The following is a 23,496-nucleotide window of genomic DNA, read 5'->3' on the forward strand; positions in this document are numbered from 1 at the left end:
CAGCACAATTATGGGAATATATTAAGCAATACAAAATGCAAATGCAACAAACTCAAGTTTGCTATTATGATTGTGTCTTCTAAATTGGTTGATTACCAAAGTTAAATTGCCTGTTGGAGTAACTAGCAGACTAAGTGTATTCAGAATGGAAAAACAGTTGGTTAAGGACAGAAATTTGCATGTATCTCTAAAGGTAAGTGAGGTAACCTTCATCAGGGCGTCCTAAAGTAGCATATATAATGTCTGGGTTTTGAAAAGGAAAATTTCATTAGGGTTTGGACTGGGTTATGTAAACTAAAGAGGCTGCATTTTCTTGGTCTTGGAAAGAACTACTGCGAAACATGCCGTTGAGCCATTCTATGTTGATAGCTGTGGATGTTTGAAGAGGAGCAGGATGCTTCAGGAACCAGTTACTGCCTGTAACTAAGCTCTTTTGCCTCATGTAAAAGGAAAAAATCCATCCCAGGGCAAGCTGCATCCCTTTCCTTCTCTTCAGCAGGGACCTCATTTGCTTCCCTCAATGGGAATGGCTAGACAACATCAACTATTGTTTATATTATTATATTATTATTGATCCTGATTGTCAACCACTTTCCATCATTCAAAAAAGCCTTAGATTTGATTCTGTTTCGATCCTATAGGGGAGCCATCCTCTTGTCCTTTCTAAGAATCATGAATTATGGAGGAAGAGTTTGAAAGAACTGTACTCACATGGAACAGGGATGAATGTCTTGCAGTCTTTAGTAGGTAATGGTTTAATTTTGTTTTAGTAATTTGCACTATGATAATCCTTTGCTCAGATGGAGTTGTCAGAGCATATACAACTTAGACAGTGACAACCAAGCCTTAGTGTAGCATTACTTAATAGAATACAATAAGTTAAGTAGTATATTACAACAAAACCAGGTTGAATTTAGGGGTGATGCAGATCTAGCACCTGTTTGGGTTTACTTTCCTTTAAAATAAGCCCAGGGTTGGATTACATAGGCTATAGGTCTTTGATCCTTTTACTTTGGGAAACCATCCCCCTGAGTAGACCCCCCCAGTCAATCCTAATCATGGGTCCTAACTTCCCCTCCCTTCTCTTTGACTTTAGTTACTGAGGTTTCTAATTTGTCTCAACTAACCCTAAATTTTATGCAATCTAATCCAACCCTTGAATTGGCTGAAATCATATGAGCACTTCCTATTGCATATCATTCCCATCTGATCAATGAAAACCTAGAACAGCTCCTTCTACTTGATAATCAAAATGCCTTTTCTTTTGGTTCTGGTTTTATCAAGTTGGGAGCATTGGTCCTTGGTTGATCCCTGCAATCCAAGGCTACATCAAACTTCGTATCGGAGCAATGGCAGCATTAGTCCTTAACTATATGAAAACGTTGATCCAAAAGCTTGCAGCTGAAGAGGCTGCTGCAATACAGGAATCTTGGCTGAATAAATTGCTGTCACCAGTGTAATCGGGCTTGATTTGGCAGAGATGGAGATGCTTCTATTGATGCCTCGTCAACCAGTTGAAGCTAAGGCTGAAGTGGAGGCTAGTATACTAAGTTCTAACCCTAGAAGTGCCACAGGTCAAAAGACATCACTGCTGCATCTCATACAAGCATGGCTGAAGCAGTAGATGATGAAGAGGTGATTGAAAGCAACATTCTACTAATCTGCAATCAAGAGAATAAGAAGACCGTAGATGGTACCGTAGAAGTTCTGGTAGGCCTAATCAATACAGTAACACCAATTAAAGTGTTGTGACTTCGAACATGAACATACTGAATTTATCGTGCTATCAAGGTTCTTTGGAGAAGAAGCTCCTCGGAATGGTCTAGGGTGCTGCACACATCTTTCAGCTTCTCCCCCACTTCAAAGCCCCGTAAAAAAAAGGTTTTGGACGAATTTTTTCAAGATGGGGAGAGTTTATGCAGTTCCAGTACCTATTTAGGCTTAATTTCCTTGAAATAAGCATCGGGCGGGATTACATAAATAATGGAGTTGATCCTTTATTTCTAAGGTGAAATAGGCCTGTCAGTGGGCCGTGTGACAGGTATTTAAGTATGAAAATCACTTAATTTAATAGTTGATTTCTAATTTAGAGTAATGAAAATTTTTCCTAGCATTTTAATTGGGTTTTACATTTTCTGTCATAAGGTAGTGTTATGTTTTATTTACCATTAGCCTTCTTTTTAGTATCAGAACTTTTTGAATTAAGGCTGATAAACCCATTTATATACACTATCTTAGGCTCTCTTTGGTATAGTTTGAATTCATGATTATTTTGACATATAAACATAAGTTCATAAATAGATCAAGGGCTGTTTATGGTTTATTGTCTTAAACTGATAATTTTTGTTTATGCAGCTCTTTATGATTTATTGTCTTAAACTGATAATTTTGTTTATGCGGGTACTACTAATGAACATGTGCAGGACTACTTAACTAGGGTAAAATGGTAAAGTTATAAAAAAAATGAGAACAAAACATTGTTTTTCTCTCTCTCCAACCTCCAATTTTCTTACGTCTCCACTTGAAATTTTTTTTAGGGATATCACCAAACCAATGAAAGCCAACCAAAACCAAAACCAAACCCAATATATGTTCTTAGAAGGTAAATCAAAACCAACCAAAATCAAACTAATGATATATAGTAGGGAAAATTTTAGACACACCCCAAGATAATTGATGAAAAGCATGGATACCCAGAACTATGTCAAATTGGCAGTCGCCCCCTGTACCGTTAGTTGGTTAGAGGAAATGACAAATTTACGCTGAGTTGTGTTAGTTGATATCTTGTCATATAAAATATTGAAATGGACGAGGAAGAAGGAACTCAAGGATGAAGAAAAAAGATAAAATTTGGGATTCTATTTTACTAGGCGTAAGGGTAACGGTAACGTCGTAAAATCATAAGAGATTAAGGGCAATTTAGGAATTATGAAATTATCTAACCATGGTTTAACAAAATTTGCTAATGGAGTGTACCATTATGCAAATCTAAGAGACTTTTTTTTTGGGGGGGGGGGAGTGTCGTAGCCAATATAGCATAGTTTTGAGGTGTCTGTGCTTTTTGTCAATTATCTTGGGGTGTCCATGGAATTTCCCTTATATAATATATTATTCACCCAATTGTACCAAACCTATTTCTTGTTATGTAATTATTATATTCAGTAGTAACCAAACGATTATTGTTTAGAAAAATTTATGATTGGGTTCTCTTAGTGAGACATAAACTAATGTTGGATGTCTTTAGTGCAATAAATTATGTCTAGGTTCCAAACTAGCTAACACCATCTCCAACCATTAGCTGAATTCAAATTTCAAGCCTCGAAGACCAAAACACCACTTGGGTTGTTTAATCCATATAATATGACTACCCCATGCCCTATTGTTATCAACCATATAGGTGGGTCAAGGGGAATCCCTTCATGCTGCCAGAACCACTGCTGAAACTCACATTACTATTGAGTTTGCCAAGATCTAGGCCAAGATTGATAGACGTTCTGGTAAGGAGGTTGAGAAGGAGCACAAGTTTCAGAAGAACAGTGATGCTGGTATTATCAAAGATGATTCCCATCAAGCCCGTGGTTGAGAAATTCTTCGAGTACCCACCACTTGGTCATTTTGCTGTGTTAGACTGTGGCTGTGGGTTTACCAAGAGCATTGAGAAGAAGGAACTCAGCGACGCCAAGGTCACAAATCCGCTGCCAAGAAGAAGTGAACCATGGTTTCTGGGGATGGGTGGACGGTTTTCCTAAAGTTAGTTGAGTGGTCTTTTATTTCCAATTTTATCTGTCATCAGTTTTGATCAAGTTGTTTGCGTAGTGTATCTTGTAGTTTTGTCACTGGTTTCTATCTACACCATCGAGGATGTCAATGCTGGAGTACATCACTTGGGATTCAAACCTGGGTGCTGGACAGACAGTGGATTCCCCCTTCACCCACCTATATGGTTGATAACAATAGGGCATGGGGGTATTTGAGTCATGTCATATGTATTAAACAATTTAAGGGGTATTTTGGTCCTTCTAGGTTGAAATTTGAATTAGGTTAACGGTTGGAGATGGTATGTGTTGGTTTGGGACCTAGACATAATTTTGATGCACTAAGGGGACCCAATATTAGTTTATGTCTCACTAAGAGGACACGCGTAAATTTTTCTATTGCTTATTACTCATTCATTAACTTATTGTCATAATTGGTTATTCATAAATAGGTCGTAAACATAAATATAAATTATGCCAAAGAGAGCCTTAGATTTGAGTTGATTGAATTGTTTCTGTTTGCAAAGTTGGCTACTGCTTTCCTTCCCTATTTGAGAATTGTCTAGTGATTAAATCAAGAGTGAGGTCCCTTGGTGGTTAAAGTCAAAAAGTACCTGTGATCTTTGGTGCTTGAAGTCCAACAATTCTGCTGTTTCTGTGGATTCAGTGTCTACCTTCATCCTACAAGCTGCTGCATTGAAGATCATGTCAGCAGTGAGGTAAGCTTGCAGGTCCATTCATCCATGCCCCTTTCTTTCTTTTATCTGCTTGATTCCAAGAACCCCTCCATCCAAGAATGGACTTGCAGACCCATTATCTCATCAACTGAGAGCCCTTAAGGCTGCAGACTCATTATTTCTTGCCCTGTCCTTAATTTGCTTGCAGATCTCTTTTTTTTTTTTTTGTTTCCTACATTGCATCCCTAATTGCAGGCTTGCTCCCTTCCCTCCGTTGCAAGTGTCAGGAGAGGGGGAGGGTGAGAGTTGGGGTAAAGTAAGGGATGGGCCAAGGGAGGGAAGTGGGTTAGGGATGGGTCGGTTCTTCTTTTTTGTTTTTGTTTTTGTTTTCCTTCCTCTGTTTTTTTCTTTTTTTCCTTTTTTTGGGGGGGGGGGGATAAATGGGTTGGGATGAATAGGAGGAGAAGGCCGGGCCCAACCCAGTCCTGGGGCTAAGAGAGGAAAGAGACAAGTGGGGAGAGGATGAGGAGAAGGACCACCACGAAAAGGAGGGATTTTGGGTAATAGGAGAGGGATTTGACGAGAAGGTACAGCAGAGGGTAGGGATTCAGTGGGAAGGGTGGAGGAAAGGGGTGGGTCAATGGGATGGTCAAAGAGGGATGAGGTTGCAGCGGAAAACCTAGTTGCAGTAGCAACAGGGCCAGCAGGATCAGCAATGGAATGTGGGAGAAGACTGGCCTGAGCAACGCCGACGGGGTCTGCAGGTATGGCAGAGTCGTCGTCCTGAACTGGATGAACAAGGGGAGCATCGACGGGCTTGAATTAAGGTCCTCAAAGGGGTTGACGTCACAGGCCAGGGCAGCGAAATGATTTTCATTGGTTAGTGGTGGAGAGATGTCTCCAACAAGCGAAGTAGGGTCGGGGCAACGCCTAAAGAGGTGACTGGAGTAGTGCTTGTGGTTTCCACAGGAGGTGGGTCTAGAAGGGATTTCATCGATAGGGATGGAGTCACTCAGGAGAGGAACGACAGGGGGTTATGGGCCATCAGTCTTCTCACAAGAGGAGAGGCCAAATGCTTTGCAAGCAAGATAGTTTTTTTTTTTTTTTTTTTTGGGGGGGGGGGGGGGGTCCACTTGATGTGAATTCCTTGCATGAATCAATCACAGATTCTTCCTTGATGAGAATTGAAGAGGGAAGAGGAGAATCAGCAGAAACTTCTTTGCACATTCTCGCGAAGGAGAGACGATCCTTAAGCGTTGTATGGGCATCAGAGAAGAGTGGAGTTCCCACAGTGGATCTGACCATACTAAGACCCTCTTCGCACCAATGGTGAAGCGGCAGACCTGGAAAGGAAACCCAGAGAGGGAGGGAAGGGTGGACATTTTTTCTGGGTTTAAGCATCCGGTGCCTCTGACAGAGGAACAATTGTCTTTTGCCCAATGAAGGCCCTTCCTTGAGAGCTCTACACAGATCACTGTCATCCGAAAACTTGAATAGAAAGAACTCATGGTGAAGAAGGAAAGTCCTAGGGTCCCTTGGGTTTCCTTTGCTTGGATAGAGAGGAGCTTACCATTTGGAATGGAGGACAAGATCCAAGGAAATGCCCCACAAGGCATTTACTCGAATGGGAAGCTTCGTCGTCCAAGGCACCATCAGGGCAGAAGGCCTTAGGTTTACCATCAACTTGGATGGGGGAATCAGTTTCAGGGAGAAACCATTATTGCATGGGAGAGAAGAGTGATGTCCAGGGAAAAGGAGGTGGGAAGGTGGGCTGCAGGAAGAGGTCTGCTGGAGGCAGGAGGAGAGGTGGAGTGGTGGGGCTAATTCCTCTTAACATTCTTAACACTTCATATGTTCTTTATCATAGAGCATAGTTGTCAAAGCGGCAAGGCGACCAAAGAGATTGGGGATCCGCCTAGGCAATTAGGTGACAAAGCGGCGCCTAGGCGGTAATAAGGTGACCAAAGCGGTTGGGTCAAATTTTTTCAATATAACTACTTTTAAACTACTTTTCAATTTCAAAACAAGTACTTTCTATAATAAGCTAAACAAATATTCAATAGTCACATTCATCCCAAAAAAAAAAGCATTTAAGAATCATAATTATGAAAAATTATTAAAAAAAAGTACACAAACATAAGTTCATCTCATCAAACCATGGTTGTCAAAGTGTTCGCCTAGGCATTTACTGATTCATTGATTCTTGATGTTGAGTATGACTTATGCTTCACATTCTATGTCACTTTGGGCTTTGGAGTTCCTTTGCAGATTGGGCATCAATTAAGCGGTTCAAAACAAAGCGGTTGAAAAACTGCTATGCCACCTAGGCAGACACTTTGACAACTATGTCATAGAGTTAAGATATGTTGGCTCTTTAGTTTCAGCGGTGTAGTCTTGTTACTAACAAAATATCCGGATTATAGTCAAATATTCTGATCCTTTGAGCTAGTAATACTTTGGGCACTGAGAATGAGGCTTTCTAATAGTGCAACAATTCATTTTTTTGTGCTTGCATTTAATGTTAGTGCATCAACTCTTTCTTGTCCACCATGATAAAATGTGAGTTTGTTACGAAACTAACTGAAGGTATGTTTCTCTTTGAAACTACAAAAAGTTGAATATAAATTATAAGCTGATCTGCGACTAAGGCATACATTTCCTTGATTTAAGTTGTCTGGATCTTTATTTTGAATTACTGAAAAAATTAGATGTTACTTGCTGCTTGTCTCATGGTTATAAAGATCAGTTTTGGTATTGGACTGACATTTTAGATTGACTAGTTAATATGGATATTGGACTGGATTGATATGCGTGATCTGGAACTATCCATAATGGTCCAAATGAATGGCCCCACAGAGTCCAGATTGTTATTATTTCATGTTATAGCAATCTGTCAGGTTCTTTGCATGCATTAACGACACTTGTATTTTTTGCTGACATAGATTGGATCGTTGGTAGGTGCACAAGTGCACATTTATCTGATGCCTGAGAGTATAAAGTTTGTGCATAGATGTGTCACACATGGGTGACTGAGTGTCTTAATTGTAATTTGAATTTATCCTCCTTTTGCAGGCAATATTCTCTGATGATTCAGATGATGATGGAGAGACTTCTAGTCTCAACCAGGTGGAGGATCCAAACAAGAAGAATGAAGTGGCAGCTAATACCACTCTAAACCGTTTGATAGCAGGGGATTTTCTGGAGTCCTTGGGTAAGGAGCTAGGCTTAGAGGTTCCACCTGATCCAAGCTACTCAACAAATAGGGCCAATGCCTCAACTTCTCTTGAAGGATCCTTGAGTGAAAGCGCTGGGGATTTTAAAATCCAGGCAGTTGGTGATACACCTTCAGTCCCTGTATCTCAAAATGGTGCTTTAAAAGTTGAGGATGTTGCACAAGGTAAGTCAAGCCATCTGGAAGTTGCCAAAGAAGGCAGGGCTGATGGAAATGAATTTGGCCATGGTAATCCACAAAGTGGTGATATCAAAGTAACTGGCACTGACCATTCTGAAAACAGCCGTGATGAAATCAAAATGGGAAAGACATTAGCAGATAACGAAAGGATTAGAGCAGGGCCAGCAGGCTCCACACAACATAAGCAGTGGAGTAGCAGTGCATCATCCGATGATGAAAAGCGTAGAAGACATTCAAGACAACACCAGAATCAGAGCAGCAATAAGTCTTCAGAAGATGAAAAGATTGAAAGGCACTACAAATGGCACCAGGGTGATGCATCATCAGAAGATGAGAAACTTGTAACACATTCTAAGCGAAAGCATAGCAGGGACAGTGCGTCAGATAGTGACCTTTCTGAAGATCATAGAAATCATGACCATTCAAGATCAAAAAGGAAAAGAGGTTATTCCAGATCAAAGAGTAGTAGAGAGCGATCAAAGCACCGAACTGACAGAACTGACTCTCCTAGTAGGTCTCATCATAGCAGCAAAAAGGAACGTAAAGAGTCCAGGAGAGAGAGGAAGAAATCTAGGGACCGAGGAAGACATTCAAGTTCCTCAAAATCCGACTCCCACAGGAAATATCATTGAGGCAGAAGAAATATATAATTTCCAACTCTGTTCTAGAAAATATGAAAGACTCAAGCTAATTGTCCCTTTGGGTTGGGTTCAATGATTTGAAGAACTGCCCTCGGTTGGAGTTAATTAGTTCCAATGTCCCCGGGTATTGCCCAGTCTTGAAATGGTACTGTTATGAAAATACGAGATTCATCTTGTTTCAGGTTTCGGTTTCCCTGCCACAGACCCAGTAGTAACATGTATCCCCAAAATCCAAGATGTATAATGCCTTTTAAGAGAGATATAGTTTTGTATGCGTTGAAAAGTATAGAGTTTATCCAGAGCAGGTTTGTAAGAGAGTTTTCTGTTCTTGCAGTAAGTATTTGTAAATTTGAAGTCTTCCAGGTTTCCAAGGCTTTCTTTTCCTTTTGCTAACAGATATAAGCAGGATTCAGTCATGACAATTCTTGGGTTTTACTAGTTGTTCAATGGGATTTTAGGAATCAGCCTTGAAATCCATCAGAACATCGATTGAAATTGGTTATTGAATTCTCTGTTTTTGCTGGTTACAAAGATTTGATTTGCGGTTTTTCTTCCCTTCCCCACCCCCAAACCCCCCCCCCCCCCAACACCTCTTCCGTGTGCCTGTTGTCCTGAGCAACTGAAATGAATGTGAGGTGAAACACCTACTTGTAGCACAGCTGGAATGGATTAAGATACGGTTGGTGCCAGATTCCCTAGAGTTGATGCTAAAGTTTAAAGCTTAAAGTAGTTCTGAACATGATGTATCTCCCCTGTTCCTTTTTAGTCCTACCGGAAGAAAAACAGAGGCTGAAAAAGGGAAATTATCATACACCTCGCTTCAGTTATAGCTAGTATTCAAGGCCTAAAGTGAAGCCCAAGCTTGTGAGATCATTTTGCAGGATGTGATTGATGGAGACCTGTGTGAACAGTTCCCCACATTGCCTGCAGATTTGTAGAGGAAGATTGTTGATCAACTTGATAGATCTCCATGAGAAATACTGATTAAGCTTTAAAACATCAGGAATAAGATCATATGAGAAGAAGGATGCACGAGACAAGAAGCTGTTCTGTTCTACTAGCATTTAAGTCAAGGCTCCTTAATTCTGGAACCAACCAATAGAACTCTGGGATATGATGCTTGAACCAAGTTAAGGCGTGGATAAATATCAATACTCAATGATACTTTGCATGTAATGTCATAGAGACCATTTTATTATCTGTAAATGTACTTATTGGTAACTGTTTTTTTTATCACTGTCGGTAACAGATAAACAAATAATTAAAAAAAAAAAAAAAAACTTTTCTTCTAGTGTCTTTAGACTTTTATCTTGTTCCCCTTTTGTTAGACGTTTCAAATCTTCTCGGCAAAGCTATGTCTTTTTATAGATAGATTAAAATATTGGTCGCAGTCCTAGCTATACAATGGGAGAACCATCCCTTTTTTGAAAATTGCTTGGGTGTTGCACATCATACTGATGATAGTGGAGATCGAAATTAGGATTGAGATTCCGATGTTGATCGTTCGTTTTTTGAAAGTTGTTTTCAATAATTGTTCAAAACTAGCGGTTGAGATTAGAATCTCAACCCTCGTTTCGATCTCAACAGTACAATATGCGGTGTTGCACCCAAGCATGATGGGAGATTTGCTTCTTGAAATCCAATGGGTATTGATTGTTCTTGTAATAATATTACTTTTATATTAAAAAATAAAAAAGCATGCATATTGCTCATTTTAGTATTTTTTTTGATCGGAGATTTGCTTAGGTCAACTTACGTGTATTTCTACTATAGGATGAAAATCCTCTGATTAAATCCTTAGGGAGTGACCTTCAAAATAATTAAATATAACTTGATACTTTATTTCTGGCATTTAGGAGATTCAAACTTTTGAACTTATATTATGAACACCTTCTAGATTTCTGAGCTTAAAACTTCTTATAATATTTATGTTCGTCTTTCGGCTGATGAAATGTCATGAGAAGATGTATTAAAATATACATAATAGAGGTGAGAAACAGATCAATAATGGAAGGTCTGCCTTACATCAAGAAACCACAAGAATTACATAAATCATGGTGTAAACGGGTTATAGATCAAGTCGTTCCAAATTATTATTGTGTTTAACTACTATTGAAGCGTCACTTTAAAATGGGGTTTCTTCTTCGATGACTATCTTTAGCCGCATAAGATCATCATCAAAGCATAAGGATGACAATTCATTACAGGTGTTCAATTAAGATCAATGTTCTTCCCTAAGCAATAATAGTGAGGTCCAAAATCTTAGATCAGTTTTGAAATTGAATGCCAAATTCAATTTGACTGGTTTGTTTGAATGTGCACAGTTCTTGTATTTTGTTTTCATATGATTACTATTGATTAATACATCCAATTTAAATTTGGTCCTGCTAGGCCTGTGTAGCGTGTAACTTTTACAACACGTTTGTGAATATGGGTCGCAGTCATTCTCTTGCTTTAATAACCACCTCTCATTTCTTAATTCTTAGATTAATTTCATCAATAGTACCTCCACCTAATCTTCTCTGGAGAAAAAATTAAAAAAAGGGTAATTTTCATCTGGACCCCCTGAGTTTTGGTCTAAGTCACTTTTAGTCCAGTTTAAATTTTCTTTTGCATATGGCTCCCTGTAGTTTCAAGAAATGATTAAATAAGGACAAACTTAACAGAAACAGTTAGTTTAATTATTTTTGTGACGAAAATACCCTTGTTTTTTTTTCTTCTTTCTATTTATTTGTTTTAGTTTATTTGAGATCGATTTGTCTTCCCTTGTTTGGGTTGAGGTTGAGGTGGGTTTTGCTAGTTTGGTCTGTAGTTTACTTTCATTTGTTCTAACGCCTGTTCTGCAATTTGGAAAAGTGGGTCGTCATTATCATGGATACCTTTCATTCTTAGTTTTTGAAACAGACTCTCATGGCTTACTTACAGGGGAGGAGCGTTCTGCAGCGAGGAGTGCAGGTATAAACAGATTTTCATAGATGAAACAGAGCGTAACCGGAGGAAATACTACTCTCTGTCATAAATGAATGTGCCAGTGAAACCCTCGCATTCGGCTTCATCTCGTCATTCTCATCGCAGAGAGACCAGAAACACAGCAGGTCGATTTGCATGGTGAGATGGAGAGAATGAGATTAGATTATCGGAAATCTCTGAATCACGTTTGCCTAATGTGTTTTTTACTAGAAAATGACCTCGTCGTCTTCCTTTTTTTTCTTTTTTTTTCTTCTTCTTTGGTTTTGATGTAGGAAAGTAAGAAACAGAAAAGTTTCTCGACTGTGGTTCTAGGTCACAAACACCTTTGTCGCGCCACTAGAAATGGTGGTCGGAGACAGGGGAGCTTTGTTTTGAAGGCGGTAGAGGTGTTTACTGGAATCAACCAATTATTAATGGTATGTAAATAATTAAGTTTTAATTGACCAAGAAGGTGCTTAGACAGCGACAATGATTTTGATTAGTGGCCTTTCAGGTTTTTAATTACCAGATTAGTAATCTTGAAAATACCCTTGTTCTTGGACGACGATGGAGAGGACGAAGATAAGGGCAAGAAAATACCAGAGAGTCTCACCTGGTGTTAACAGATTCTTTTCACTATCAAAAATGAATTTTTTACATTTATTCTTTGAATAAAAGAAAGAAACTTATTAAAAAGAAATTAAATTAAAATAAATAAATAAGTAAAACAAGGGTATTTTCGTCACAAAAATATTAAACTAATAGTTTCTGTTAAGTTTGTCCTTATTTAATCATTTCTTTAAATCACAGGGGAGCCATATGCAAAGGAAAACTTAAATTGGACTAAAAATGATCTGGACTAAACCTCAGGGGGTCCAGATGAAAATTACCCTTAAAAAAATTATTGTAATCAATGACATATTCCAAAACCTTAGCCAGAAGAAGCAAACATCTTGGTGATCTTCTGAGACCTTCTCAACGAATTCAACTTCTCTGAAAATTCTACACTGGTTTTCCACTTTGGTTTGCATCCCATAAGCGCGTATTCTACAGTTCTTTTCCAAGCCACCATGTATATAAGAAGGATCAGCAGCTGATAATTTTTTGTGGGTTTTGAGGATCTCTGTATATATATTCCTTTAGCTCCTGGAAATTCCTTGAATAAGCTGGATTTCATACCCAGAGAGAGATTCTGAGGTAGAAGAAACAGTACTTTTGCATTGATTTTTTATTTTTTTGGTTGGGGTTGAAGGATCTCTGTATCTCCCAGCTGGGTATTAATTATTCCTTTAGCTTCTGGAGTTTTTTCCCCCATCTTTCTCTTGTTTCTCTCCTTGAAGAAGCTGGGTTTCATTTTCTCCAGAGAATCTGAGGTAGAAGGAGCAGTTTTTCATTGATTTTTTTGGTGGGTTTAATTAAGATGGCTGGAGGTAGAAGAAGGAAGTTAAAGTTGAGCAACATCTATGCCTTCTCATGTGGGAAAAGTTCTATTACGAATGAAGAGGAGCTCTCACAGATTGGTGGAGAAGGGTTTTCAAGGGTTGTTTTCTGCAATGACCATGAAGGCATGACAGTAAACTATGCAGACAATTATGTGAGAACCACCAAGTATACACCTTTGAGTTTCTTCCCCAAGTCCTTGTATGAGCAGTTCAGAAGAATTGCTAACTTCTATTTCCTCACCTGTGCCTGCTTGTCCTTCACACCTCTCACAGCTACTGCTTCACCTGTCACTTCAGTTCTCCCTTTAGCTTTTGTGGTTGGAGCCAGCATGGTCAAAGAAGCCATTGAAGATTGGAATCGTAAGAAACAGGTATAGTTTTTCATTCCCAAGCATATGCTTCTGTTGTGGGGGCCAACATATATGATGAAACACATTGATGAGCAATATGGACTTTGCTTGGGTGCTGCCCATTTAGACCATCAAGCCAGCCGTCGGATCAGATTTTCGGTCGAGATTCAATTTTGACCGAGATTTCAGATCGTTGGGTCCGAAATCTCGACTTGATATTCATGCAATTTAATGCGCATGACCCAAGCAAAATTAAAGCTAGATATAGTTTTGCATGCCAGGCATATGCTTTTGTTGTGAGGCATATGCTTTTGTTGTGGGGCCAAGACATCTGATGAAAAACATAGATACTCTAGATATAGCTTTGCATGCCCAGGCATATGCTTTTTCATATACTTTTGTTGTGGGACCAAAAATACATGACCAAAAGCAAGATCCAGGTAAGTTCAACATATGATTTTATTTACTTTGCATAATAGTGCATTCTTATGTATTTTTTTTATTTTTTTATCTTTTAAATTTGTACACTAGTATACTTTGTTAGCAAAGTTGGTTGAGTCATGACTCATGATTAGATAATTTCATATTCGAAAATTATCCTTTAACCTCTTGTGATTTTATAAGGTTGACCTTACTAAAATAGATAGATGATTTCATAATTCAAAAATTTCAGACCCGTTTGATAACCACCGAGTGTTTTTACTTTATGAAGCATTGAAAGTAATTGCGAGTGTTTCTAGAAAAAGAAACACTTTTATAGATTCTTATTAAAATTTGCTTTTGAAACCATAAACAACATTAGCAGATGTTTTGTGGTATTAACAAAGAAGATAAAACTTTGTCAATCGTAGAATAAAAAGATGGAGAATTGAACAAATTCCTATTTAAGTATGAGAGGATTTTTATAGGATCCTTATGTTTATGATAATAAATTCCATGAATTGTTGTTGCCTCAAAGATGTTTTTCGATGCAGAAAACAAAAGAGTTTTATCAAATGGGTCCTTCATCATCTTCTTCGTCTTCTTCGTCATTTCTTTCTCAATTTTGCCGCTTTCCGGTTCACATAGAAGTAGAGCAAGGCCCTGACAGCATTTCTAACAAGAAAAAAAAGAGAACAAAACCAGAACAGCGAAGAGAGAGGAACCCATGTAATGAAGAATCAATCCAAGAGCAGAGAGGAACCCATGTAGTAGATAGACAAAACCCAGATTCCAAAATGCTTCTGGGAGCTCTTCGGCGTTGTCTGCAAACCCACCTTCATGATCGCACCCCAACTGGAGATGGAATGCTACAAAGAGATCTCAACTGCGTGGAGAAGCAACACCACAAAGTGACTCCAATTACTATCTTTTCTAGCATCCACTGGTTTTCGAATTTCTGGCTTTTAAGACTGGGGACGGGATTCACTGGGACACAGAACGGCAATGGAAATTCCTTTTGAGATATAGAACCAGACAATTCCTGCTCTACTTGCCACTCTTGCACGGGAAAACCCAACAACCAACGATTTTTATATCCCTGCAATGGTAAGCCTAAGTGCAAAATTCAAGCACTCTACGGAGTTCAATTTAAGGTAATCACACCAGAAAGCTACAGCCCCTTGTTTGTTTCGTCTGTTTCTGCTTCTTTCGATGAGCTCAACGCCAATGGAAAATAACAGCCTCCAACGCCTCTGAAGGTCTGGCTTTCACTGTCTATAAATTTCTTCGAGTTCTGTCTCACTTTACCGTGATTCTATTCGTTTTTACTCCTATAACATCGGCTGTTCTTAAGCAAATTACTTAAAAACGGCTCATATTTTAGTGTCCCCGGTTTGTTTGTAGGGTTCAACACCAAAGCTTTATTAGATTCTGACTCTGCTAGGAGCCCTGCTTCTACTCTGGATCATAGGGTTTTTGCAAATCAAGGTTACTTTTAGGTGTCCAAGAGCCAGGCCTGATGGGCCTCAGAAAAGCTGTGATTGCACTAAGATAGGCTTTTTAGCATTTTGGATTCTCTAAAGGATGAATCAAGTCAAGATGTTCAAACTTCACACCTCCTAATGAGCATGGTCTTTAAGAATACAACAGCTTACTAACTAAGCTAACCAGCTGATAGATTCCGGAGGACTCCCTTATTCACCGGAAACTGTTCTTAGGCTGTGGGGAAGAACCTTGTAGTATTTACAATTATTGACAATTTTTTCCTCCTCAGTTACAATGGTAGAATGTAAGTGACTTTAAAATTATTTTGAAAACCTTTTGCTCACAATTTATTGTTTGCTATAATGTTTACAGGATGTTGAGGTAAACAATCGAAAAGTAAAGGTCCATCATGGTGATGGTAGTTTTCGTAATACAGAATGGAAGAACCTTCGAGTCGGAGACATAGTGAAGGTAGAGAAGGATAATTTATTTCCTGCAGATCTTCTTTTGCTTTCTTCTAATTATGAGGATTCCATTTGCTATGTTGAGACCATGAACCTTGATGGGGAAACGAATTTGAAACTGAAACAAGCATTGGAAGTAACTTCAGATCTACATGAGGAAGTTACCTTCCGAGATTTCAATGCTGTTATCAAATGTGAAGACCCAAATGCCAATCTATACACTTTTATTGGAACTATGGAATTCAGAGAGCAACACTATCTACTTTCACCTCAGCAACTTCTCCTTAGGGAATCAAAGCTAAGGAATACAGATTACATCTATGGAGCTGTTGTTTTTACGGGCCAAGACACTAAACTCATGCAGAATTCCAGGGATCCACCCTCCAAGAGAAGCAAAATTGAGAAAAAGGTGGATAGGGTAATGGTATATTTCATGTTCCCTTTATTGGTTTTGATTTCTCTGATTGGATCTATCTTCTTTGGGATTGCAACTAGAGATGACCTAGATGAAAATGGAAGGATGACAAGGTGGTATCTTAGACCAGATGATACCACAATTTTCTTTGATCCCAAAAGAGCACCAGTTGCAGCACTTCTTCATTTCTTAACTGTAGTGATGATGTATGGTGACTTCATCCCAATCTCCTTGTATGTATCCCTAGAAATTGTTAAGCTTCTTCAATGCAGATTCATCAACCAAGATATACAAATGTACTACGAGGAAGCTGATAAGCCTGCACAAGCTCGGACCTCAAATCTGAATGAGGAACTTGGCCAAGTTGACACTATACTCTCAGACAAGACAGGAACCCTAACCTGCAATTCCATGGAGTTCGTTAAGTGTTCGATAGCTGGGACCGCTTACAGTCGTGGGATCACAGAACTTGAAAGGGCTTTGTCTAAGAGACAAGGGTTTCCCTCCATTCATGTTGAGGATTCTGCTGGTAATGAAAACCCTAATAAGGTTAAAGGTTTCAATTTCAAGGACGGAAGGATCATGAATGATGAATGGGTTAATGAGCCACACTCAGATGTCATTCAAAAGTTCCTTCGCTTACTGGCAATCTGCCACACAGCCATACCTGAAGTGGATGATGAAAGCGGGAATATCTCATACGAGGCCGAGTCCCCGGATGAGGCAGCTTTTGTGATTGCAGTGAGAGAACTTGGCTTTGAATTTTATCAGAGGACACAAAGAATCATCTCGCTTCATGAGTTCGATCCTGCATCTAAAATGCAAGTTGAAAGGTTTGTTTCTTTTACTTACTGACTCAAACTTCTATTTAAAAGCTAGCCATTAAGGAGAGGGTGCTCAAGTCCTTAGACCATTACTTTTGCCGAACCCCTACAGTAATTAGTTTGTTAATCTCTCTTTTGCAGGACTTATAAACTTCTAAATATGTTAGAGTTTAATAGTGACAGGAAGAGGATGTCTGTGATTGTAAGGAATGAGGAGGGAAAGCTACTATTACTGAGTAAAGGTGCTGACAGGTTTGTAAATAAAACTTCATCTCAAGGGAAAGCTTATATGCTTGTGGATCAAAAGCTTTCTTATATCAAAATTGTTCCATGGATGATTGCAGTGTTATGTTTGAAAGGCTAGCAGATAATGGAAGAGAGTTTCAAGAGAAAACTCAGGAGCATATGAATGAGTATGCTGATGCAGGATTCAGAACATTGGTGCTTGCTTATCGCGAACTCAGTGAAGAAGAATACATAGAGTTCAAAGAGGAGTTCACAGCGGCCAGGAATGTGGTCAGTGCAGATAGGGATGCAAGGATTGATCAAGTGGCAGAGAAGATCGAGAAGGATTTAATTCTTCTTGGTGCTACTGCTGTTGAGGACAAATTGCAGCATGGGGTAAGTTGGTTAATGATCTCCAAACAAACAACTATTAATTTATGGGAAAATGAATTATTATCTGTGAAAAGCCACACAAGAAGAATTTTGTTTAGAGATTTGATCGAGATTTTATCACTCTTCTCTCCTGTAAAGGTTCCTGAGTGCATTGACAAGCTTGCTCAGGCTGGAATTAAAATATGGGTCTTGACTGGCGATAAGATGGAGACTGCAATTAATATTGGGTAAAATTCCTAGATTTGAATATTGATTTGTTATTTCAAATTCACTTATGATCAATTTAGTTAGTTGCACATTTCTGACCTGAGTTCAATTTTGCAGTTTTGCGTGCAGTTTGCTTAGACAAGATATGAAACAAATTATTGTCAACTTGGAAATGCCAGAAATTAAAGAACTAGAAAAAAAAGGAGACCAGTCAGATATTGCCAAGGTACTAAACTTTTGGTAGAACCAAACCATATATATTTTATATATACACAAAGGAAGTAAGGAACACCACCTGGTCATGTGCTTTGACTAATGCTCGGACACAACCGTACACAAAATGACCTTTCTACCTCGCCTTTTCCCTTCCAACAGGCATCAAAGACAAGTGTTGTCAGTCAGATAGCTGAAGGGAAGGCACAGCTCACTGCTTCAAGTGGAGGATCCGATGTGTTTGCTTTGATCATTGATGGGAAATCACTAGTCTATGCACTAGAGGACGATGTGAAGAACATGTTTCTAGACCTGGCAATTGGTTGTTCATCGGTTATATGCTGTCGCTCATCACCTAAACAGAAAGCACTGGTGAGTTCATGTGATTTAAACTCACCTTGCAAGATTCTCATTTTGGTTTGAGTTAGAACTTAGAAGTGTGAAGTGTAAAAGACAGGAGGTTTTGGGTTTCTGATTCTCTTCTCCCCCTGCTTCCCCATAAAATTATTTGCAGGTTACAAGATTGGTTAAACTTGGAACTGGTAAGACAACATTAGCAATTGGTGATGGGGCCAATGATGTGGGAATGCTTCAAGAAGCAGATATTGGAGTTGGCATCAGTGGTGTTGAAGGGCTGCAGGTACTGATAACATTAGTGTTGCATGTAAACATAAACTCTACTTTTAATTTAAATTTACATGGTTTCTGCTGAACTCTGCTGATTCCTATTATGGTTTGACTTTCAGGCGGTTATGTCAAGTGACTTTTCAATTGCTCAGTTCCAATATCTGGAGCGTTTGCTACTTGTGCATGGCCATTGGTGTTATAGAAGGATCTCATCAATGGTACAACTCTTCTCCTCTTTGCAAACCATCTTTTATGGATGAGTTCTACACTAGCTTCTGGCCAAGTTCCATCAAGAACTCCAAGATGGAAGACTCCCAATTAACTCATATATTGACATATTTGTGATTGTTTTTGTGTTGTTCTGCAGATATGCTACTTCTTCTACAAGAGCATCGCGTATGCTTTTACTCTCTTCTTGTTTGAGGCATATACATCATTCTCTGCTCAACTTGCTTACAATGGTTGGTTTATGACACTTTACAATATTGCTTTCACATCAACTCCAGTGATTGGTCTGGGTGTGTTTGACCAAGATGTCCCTGCTAGGTTTTGTCTCAAGGTATGCCTGCAGTTTACCAAGTTTTTCAGATTTTGTTGTTACTATTTTCTTGGTAGGAAGGGTTTGTTGCTTAAAGTTGTATGGAATGAGCCAATAATGGATCTGATACCATGTCAGAGCTGAATTATCAATACTGGATCAAATTCCTCTACACCATTAGAGATATAAATATACAATGGAAATCCTAAATGGGTAAAATACAAAGACTAATAGAAAAGATAAAAACTAAACTTGGATTGGTTCAGTCCTAGTATATCTAGTAACTGATAATGAGTTTTCATGTGAACATGATAACCCAAACACTTCATAAAAAATGGCTTCCAGTTAACCCAAAGAGAGCAGTCGAGATGGTAGGGACTTTCACCTAAAGAAGTGTGTGGTTCTGATTTCGACTCCTTATACCCATGATGCACTCACATAAGGATGTTTAGTGCTCTTCACTGCTCCCAGTGAAAACTGACCTCACTTTAATATGATGTGCAGTTCCCTCTATTGTACCAAGAAGGTGTGCAAAATGTCCTCTTCAGCTGGCTTCGAATATTGGGTTGGATTTTGAATGCATTTTCAAGTGCTATAATCATCTTCTTCTTCTGCAAAAACGCTTTGGAACTCCAGGCCTTCCGTGTGGGAGGTGAGGTCATTGGGTTAGAGATCATGGGGGCAACCATGTTCACTTGTGTCATCTGGGTTGTGAGTTGCCAGATGGTTATTTCTGTGAGTTACCTTAACCGTAACCAAAGTGTTCACATCGTGAATTCAATCCTTGCTTGGTATCTTTTCCTTTTGACTTATGAAAACGTTTCACCTTCTACATCCCCCTCTGCTTATAAAGTCTTCACTGAAGCCTGTGCTCCTGCTCCCACCTATTGGCTTCTCACACTTGTTGTAGTCATCTCTAGTCTCTTTCCTTACTTCACATTCTCTGCTATTCGGAGACGTTTCTTTCCCCTATATAATGAGATTATTCAATGGATCAGAAAAGAAGGGCAATATGAAGAAGATCCTGAGTACTCCCAAATGGTGCGACAGAGTTCAGTCCGAACTACAGTTGGTTTCACAGCAAGAGTAGAAGCTAAATCAAGATTCTTAAGAGACAAGCTTCGTCACAAGATCTAATTAGTCATACCATGACTTTGAACCTGTAAATATATATTCTTTGTAATTGTTACAGGTAGCTCAGGAACTATAAATTTGGATTTGTTGTTATCTCTCATTCCATTAATTTGTAATTTCCCCCTAAATAAATTTCAACTATCCCTCCATCCCTTTTGTAGTATATTTGTACTAACAAATGAGATTAGATCATGTTCCTCCAAGTAAATTAAGTTCATATCATATTTGATAAAGATGGATTATTTACCAAATTCCTGGATCATAGTCCATTGTAGAACAACTTTAATCTAATATCTTGACTATATTTCTTCGAGGAAGATGTATGATCCATTTTCAAGATCAAGTTTGGAAAGGATAGATTCTAAATCTTATGTACAACATTGACCTACCAACCTATAGTATATTTTTGATAATTACTATAGGGCGATAATATGAAATTATGCATTGTTTTATTGTCTTGTGTTTATGATCAATGTTAGAGTTAGGGTTAGGGCGAAGGTTAAGGCCGACTATCTAACCTGGCTCAACCCAACCAGCTCAATAGGGTGAAGGTTAGAGTCAAGAACACATTATATCCAAGAACTGTGACAAACCCAAGTCTGTCAACTACATGGTTTGTCTGATGCATTAGCTCAGTTAGTTGCACTTTGTTGGACTATAATTGTTTGAGGGTCCATATATAAGGGATCAGAAATGAGGTTGGTTGATCTGATTTCCAATGGTGAAGTCATGAATGTGAGATTGGTGTTTGCTGGGTGCATGGCTCACAATCTAAGGCGACAGTCATTATCCAGAGCTCAACTACTCACTTATATGGTTGTAATTAGTTCCCCACATATGCATCAGAACCAAAAGATTGGCTTATAGCATGAAATATGAGTTCAAGAGTTATTGTCCAAGGTCCACTTTGCCTAAGAAATACTCCATTTATTAGGATTCATTTGTGTAGCCAAGTTTGTTGTTAGATATCACTTTGAGGTGACAGAATCACACATTCACTGTAGGCATAGGTGGTGATAATGACGGAGCTTTTCCGAGGCCAAGGTGGCTCTGAATTTTTTTGAAATTTCCCCAGAAAGAACCTTCTAGTCCTCTTTTTATGTGTGAAATACCTACCACCAATTGTCCCCTTCATTGGAGAAAATTTTTAATAGTAAAGAAAATGAATTGAAATGTCATCATCAATAATTAACATTTAAGATATTGAATAAAATAGAAATCAAGATGCACAATTCACTACTACTAAGGGTGAAGAACAAAAGAAAGATTTTGATTTATTCGTTCCCCCCCCCCTTCTCTTTTTTCACCTTGGATTTTAAACCCTGACTCGACCTTGGGTGATAAGATGGCAACTGAGGATATGAGAGTTTGGTTTTATGAACGCGAACTAGCCTTGAGCTCGAACACGACTTGATTAGGAGAGTCTAATGAATCTTCACATACATGAGCCTACTTACTTAGAATGAACATGAAGCAATTTGATGAATTTCATAAAAATCCCTGTGTTTTGGGTTAGGGTTTTTCAATCAATGACTACTAGGGTGATGTACTCAACAAGTTATCTCCCCATTCTTTTTTAGAATGATTGATGTTGGTGGTCTTTTATTTTTTTGAAGTGTTACATTTAGCTAATCATTTTTCTTTAATTATCACTATTCATTTTTTTAATTATCTTTTGGATTGAAAACAATATTATTTTTAAGTGTTTAATTTTTGGTTTATTAAATTGTGGAGATTCCAAATAGGAAAGTTTACTAAATAACAGTTTAAATGACGAATCCCAGTATTCAAGTAGATTAATTTGATTTTTGAGTTGGGTTTCCAACTAACTCAGATGAAGCCAAGTAATCTCTATCAATCAATCTAATAATACAATTATAAATTTTATTTCCATTGGTTTGGACTGAGCTCTTCAGTTCTTCTTGGACCAGTTTCTTTTATTTTCCATAAAAATTTTATATAAATCCAAATCTCTCACCACTATCAATTTTCAATTTTTATTTCATAAATGATTCCATTAGGACTGAATCACAAACTCCTATAAATATGTTTAAGACTTTTTAACTTTCATTCAAGTGAAAGGAATCATTATCATGCTGTCATCACCCAATCTTAGATTTTTGTGTTTTTATAAGAGAGAAAGGCCCTTGGGCAAACTAGTTTTTTGCTCAATTTTATAATTTTATGAGAAGGATATTGTCATGTAAAGGCACATTAATAGAGGTTGAAATGATTATTTTATTCTTCTGAAAAAAATGAAAATTTTACTTCTTAATATCTCTATATAAATCTTCATTAAGGGACCATGCTCTCCCTAATTTTAGTGTTCACAAGTCATTATCAAAGCATATATGGCTCAACACAAAAGTCCAATATAGTGGTGGACCTTGATGTTTCAGTTTCACCTAATTAATTCTTCATCATCTAGTGTTAGTTTAGTTGGCAATTTTAACTGAAATTCCAATTGACAAAATTAAAGGATGAGCTTTTTATTTCCAATCATCAAAAGAGAAAAGAAAAGCTAAAGGGTTTTTTTTGGGTAACTAATTAAGGAGGTTAGAGGTGATGTTACTTGAGAAGATATATGAAAATTAATCTAGGGTTTTCTTAATTAAAAGCACTAAAGTGGTTGAGAATCTGGTTTTATTTGGGTAACCTATAAGCATTAGACATGATTCTTCTCCACAAAATGCCTTGTGGGTGTGGGTTTTGATTAATATTTTGAGTCCTTTCTTTACAAATAAAGAAATAAATATGATTAAAGTACATTGATTTGATTAAATTAGGAAGTTTCTTAAACATATTGAAAATAAATTTTTGCATGAAGCACAACATAAAGCTGTATAAATTTACAAGTTAAGATTCTCTATCTGTGAGGACAGGGGACTCTGCTTTTTTACGTCCATCCACCATATATTTTGGAAACAGTTTATTTCTGGTACACAGTATTAGTGCTCAAAGTATGAAAAAAGCACAATCCTCTACTCTTGTATGAAAAGGATCCGGACCGTGCTCTATATTAACTCCTCTACAAAGCCTATAATAATAGAAACCTCGTGCATTTAGTAGCTCTTTCGATTTCTCTGACGCATAGAATGACAAACAATTGCAATATGTGTCCAAAATATTTGACAATCCAGAGAATCCATCAACATCATATCCTTATTTACTGTCTTTGCTTTTATATGTGAGCCCACTTGCTTATAAATCATTTTCTCATAATTAATATATTGATTTCTTTGGGGTTTGGGGGTTGGGGGTTGGGGTGGGGCTTCAAGTGTATTAGTTTGTTCATGATAAGTAAATTTAATTTAATTTCATATAA

At 38.1% G+C, this 23,496-nt stretch overlaps 2 protein-coding genes across 5 annotated transcripts in view; both read left to right on the forward strand.

Moving 5' to 3' along the window:
• Positions 1-9,023, forward strand: part of TGH (SWAP (Suppressor-of-White-APricot)/surp domain-containing protein) — a 58,478-nt gene extending 49,455 nt beyond the window's left edge. For all 3 annotated transcript variants that reach the window (XM_089157036.1, XM_089157035.1, XM_089157033.1), the window contains exon 17: positions 7,505-9,023. In XM_089157036.1, coding sequence (XP_089013162.1) covers positions 7,505-8,476 — 972 coding nt within the window. In that variant the 3' untranslated portion in view covers positions 8,477-9,023. The remainder of the gene's footprint in view (positions 1-7,504) is intronic.
• A 3,347-nt stretch (positions 9,024-12,370) lies between these two features.
• On the forward strand, positions 12,371-20,566 carry LOC149014264 (putative phospholipid-transporting ATPase 9). Of its 2 annotated transcripts, none has more exons than XM_089155177.1 (11): positions 12,371-13,247; positions 15,504-16,843; positions 16,976-17,086; positions 17,179-17,455; positions 17,591-17,679; positions 17,777-17,885; positions 18,035-18,244; positions 18,387-18,512; positions 18,619-18,717; positions 18,867-19,058; positions 19,542-20,566. In XM_089155177.1, exons 1-11 carry the CDS (start codon positions 12,855-12,857, stop codon positions 20,172-20,174), a joined length of 3,579 nt encoding a protein of 1,192 aa, XP_089011303.1. In that variant the 5' UTR covers positions 12,371-12,854; the 3' UTR covers positions 20,175-20,566. The 2 variants fall into 2 exon arrangements, with proteins under 2 accessions (XP_089011303.1, XP_089011304.1); XM_089155178.1 differs by lacking the exon at positions 12,371-13,247 and adding an exon at positions 14,671-14,800.
• Positions 20,567-23,496: the final 2,930 nt, after the last annotated feature.

This window comes from Hakea prostrata, chromosome 5, assembly GCF_041222555.1.
Source record: "Hakea prostrata isolate BN-2017 chromosome 5, UWA_Hpros_2, whole genome shotgun sequence".
In the NCBI taxonomy this organism is placed as follows: domain Eukaryota; kingdom Viridiplantae; phylum Streptophyta; class Magnoliopsida; order Proteales; family Proteaceae; genus Hakea; species Hakea prostrata.